This window comes from Montipora foliosa, chromosome 13 (genome assembly GCF_036669935.1).
Source record: "Montipora foliosa isolate CH-2021 chromosome 13, ASM3666993v2, whole genome shotgun sequence".
Classification (NCBI taxonomy): Eukaryota; Metazoa; Cnidaria; class Anthozoa; order Scleractinia; family Acroporidae; genus Montipora; species Montipora foliosa.
The window spans coordinates 11,492,387-11,495,757 of NC_090881.1; the positions used below are offsets into that span (position 1 = coordinate 11,492,387).

Sequence of the window (3,371 nt, forward strand, 5' to 3'; positions counted from 1 at the left end):
TTTCAGCTGTCTTCTTCTTTTACCATTGTATACGTAGATTCCAGATGAACCTCAGGACGTAGGCGCTGACTCTGACAAGTCTTCTCCAGTTTGAAAACTTTTTGCAATAAATCAGCTCTGGCTGCTGAGCTAGCTTTATAACGACTTGAGGCTTGCGTCGTTCTTTCTCAACTCCAGACTGGTCAGCGGTATATTCTTCATTAGGCCATTCATCCTCGGGCAAGCCAAGAAACTCTTGTCCTTGTTTCCATCAGTCAGTTAAACACTCAACCGGTATACCTCGAGAGACGTCATCAGCTACGTTGAACTCTCCAGGCACGTGTCTCCACTGAGAGGAATCTGAATTGCTTTGGATTTCTGCAACACGGGCGGATACAAATGGCTTGAATTCTCTGGCTTGACTGCGGATCCACGACAACACTATATTGCTGTCTGTGAAAAACACGGCTTTCATGAATTGTATTCGTGTTTCCTCAATGATGGACTGATATAGCTTAGTTGCCAGTACTGCTCCTTGTGGCTCTAGACGAGGTACAGTCAGCGGTTTCAGAGGTGCCACTCATGATTTTGCTGCAATAAATCTTATGTTGAAAGAACTGCTTTCTGTCTGCCACCTGATGTACGCACAAGCTCCAAGGGCTTCACTAGATGCGTCCGAGAAAATGCAAAATGGCGGAGCTTCAATTACTTGCGGTGGCGTCAGTGGCCTCTCAAAGGTTACGTTGTTGAGGTTTTTCATTTCTTGGAAGAAACCAATCCATTCTTCGCGCACTAGTGTCGGCAGCTCTTGATCCCATTCTAACCCTCTTTACCATAATCGCTGCATCCCGATTTTGGCGCGAACTAGGAATGCGGCTGCAAATCCGACAGGATCAAATAGTCGGGCGATGTGACTTAGTATTCCTCTCTTGGTCTGCTTTATCTCTTCCGGTGGATTAAACTTGAACATAAAAACGTCTTCAGTGCGGTTCCAAATGGTTCCGAGTATCTTCTCTTCAGTTGCGCCGTGTAGAAGTTTCACTGAAGTCTCCTCTGGCCTTCTTTCTCTTTTCGTAGACGCTGATTTGAGAGCCATCCTTTGACTTGAGATCCACGCACCTTGGGATAATACGTTATCCATGTCGGCTGTTAGTTGTTCGGCCTCTTGTACAGTGTGAACTGAATCGCAAATGTCGTCCATATACGTGTTCTCTTTCAGCACCTTAACCGCGTGTGGATACGAGGACTTTGCTTCATCAGCCGTTTTTCGTAAGGCAATTTGGGCCATAGCCGGTGCAGGCTTGTCTCCTAATGTCAGGACGGTCTTAACATAGACATCAGGCTCGCTCTCTCTTTCCATGTTTCTCCACAAGTACCGATGAACTTGCTGATCTCGTTCAGGAATAAGGACCCTACGATAAATCTTGGATATGTCTTCAGTCACTGCAATCTCATTTTCTCTAAATCTCAAAATAACTCCAAACAGGCTGTTTATCCAATAATCATTCAAGCGATGGCCTTGATAGGACGCAGACGAATTGAAGACGATGCGGATTGGTGTGGTCTTCTTTTCCGGTCTTACAACTTCATGGTGTGAGATGTAGTGTATTGGGCCTTTATACGCCGTCATTTGTTCCTTTGTCAATTTCCTCGCAAAGTTCATTTCTGTGAGCTCGGTCATTTGCTCATCATAGGCTTTGGCATGTTCTGGGTTCTTGGCGAGTCGACACTCGGTCGCTTCCAGCTTCTTTTCGGCTTGTAATCTGTTGTTCGGTAGGGTAGAGGGGTCCCTTTTCCAGGGGTACGGAATGAGCCACTGCATTCCGATCTTTTGGCAGGATTTTTCAATAATCTTCGCTTCCTTTCGTTCAAACGAGCTTAACTTATCGGCTTCACAATTGCAAGGTTTGATTGCCACCCCCATTGACTCCGTTGACCAAAAGTCAGTCATGTCGATGGGCGCAGAAAGCTTGACATTTAGCACATGAAGGACGTGGGCGTGCCCTCTAGGTTTAGCCCCGAATACTACCCAGCCAAGGGGTGAGTGCATCGCCACGAGGTTAGCATCTTGTTTGGTTTCCCCTGTATGTAATCTTGGGTGGTCTATCCCGATCAGCATGTCAACAGGACCGTCACCTCTTTTGATATTTTTCTCTCCTAGACCTAGGAGCTTCACGACTTCGTGCACTTTGATCTTGGAAATGTTGCTGCTTATGCAAGGTATCCCCACGGCTGTGACTGAATAGCTGGCCTTGTTTTCCAGGGACCTGACACGAACGCGGAACATCTTTGTTGCAATTTCTTCCTCCTCTCCTCCGATCTTTGCTATCGTTATGGTAACATCCTTGCCCTTCAGACGTAGTTTCTCTGCCACAGATATAAGCGTATTAGGCTAATTTGTGCGCCAAAATTTAGAAGCACATTTCCTTGCTTGCTAGCTCCCTCTTTTCCAAGAATCTCTGCTAGTACGATTGGCAACATAGCCTCTCCGTCGTTAGCTACAGATGTGATCGCCACGGCTGAATTTGGTGAAGCATTGTGTAGCAGTGGATGGTGAAAGGGTTTGCATTGGCTTCCGTTGACCATCTCGTTACACTGGCGTTGGCGGGAACAGTTTGACGAGTTATGATCGCGGCCAGCTCGTTTGAGGCAGCGATAACATCCGTGATTTTCCTTGACGGCCTTTAGACGGTCGCTGGGATTCATTGAGATAAACTTTGAACACTGATCCGTCCATTGAGTTGAAACTTTACACAGCCAGCACTTAGAGCTTGTTGTCTTTTTTCCATCGCCATAACCGAGGTGACAGACGTTTTTTAGGGGTTGGTAACCACTTCTAAGCGGGGCGGTGGCTCCCATACGAGAATTCATCTCACTTGTCATCCAGGAGATGAACATTTCCAGCGTGGCCTCGCTCTTTGTACTTTCTAAAAAACGTGACCAGACTTTGCGGTCGTCAGAAAACATCTTTTGTTCTATGATGGCCAACATGTGGTTATTGTCCATGTCATTATGTCTGCCGACCTCCGCGAGGGTGTTGAAGCTTCTTTTCACAAGATGAACAAAATCACAAAAGCTCCGTCACGCAAGGGCTTAAATCGAGCGATTATTATGTCTGCCACAAATCGAGGATCTCCACAGATCGAGTCGAAGTACTCCCAAGCAGCATCATAATCTTGGCCGATACCTTTGATTAACTCCAGGGGCTTTCCTTGTAAGCTGGCTCTTAACAAGGTGATAGCGTCCCGTTTGCTGTGCCTTGTTTCTACGAGGTGTTTAAAGTCGGCCTTGAAGATCACGTAATCTCTTACGTCACCGGAGAATTTTGCCATTTTAGGTTTTTCCATCCGGAAAGCACATTCAAATTTATTACTGTTTTTGGCCCCCAAACT

At 46.4% G+C, this 3,371-nt stretch overlaps 2 protein-coding genes across 2 annotated transcripts in view; both read right to left on the bottom strand.

Moving 5' to 3' along the window:
• The window catches only part of LOC137981697 (uncharacterized), a 1,623-nt gene extending 1,169 nt beyond the window's left edge, over positions 1-454 (bottom strand). The window contains exon 1 of the mRNA XM_068828764.1: positions 280-454. Coding sequence (XP_068684865.1) covers positions 280-454 — 175 coding nt within the window. The remainder of the gene's footprint in view (positions 1-279) is intronic.
• A 354-nt stretch (positions 455-808) lies between these two features.
• On the bottom strand, positions 809-2,266 carry LOC137981698 (uncharacterized). Its single transcript, XM_068828765.1, has one exon. The coding sequence runs from the start codon at positions 2,264-2,266 to the stop codon at positions 809-811; it is 1,458 nt and encodes a 485-aa protein (XP_068684866.1).
• Positions 2,267-3,371: the final 1,105 nt, after the last annotated feature.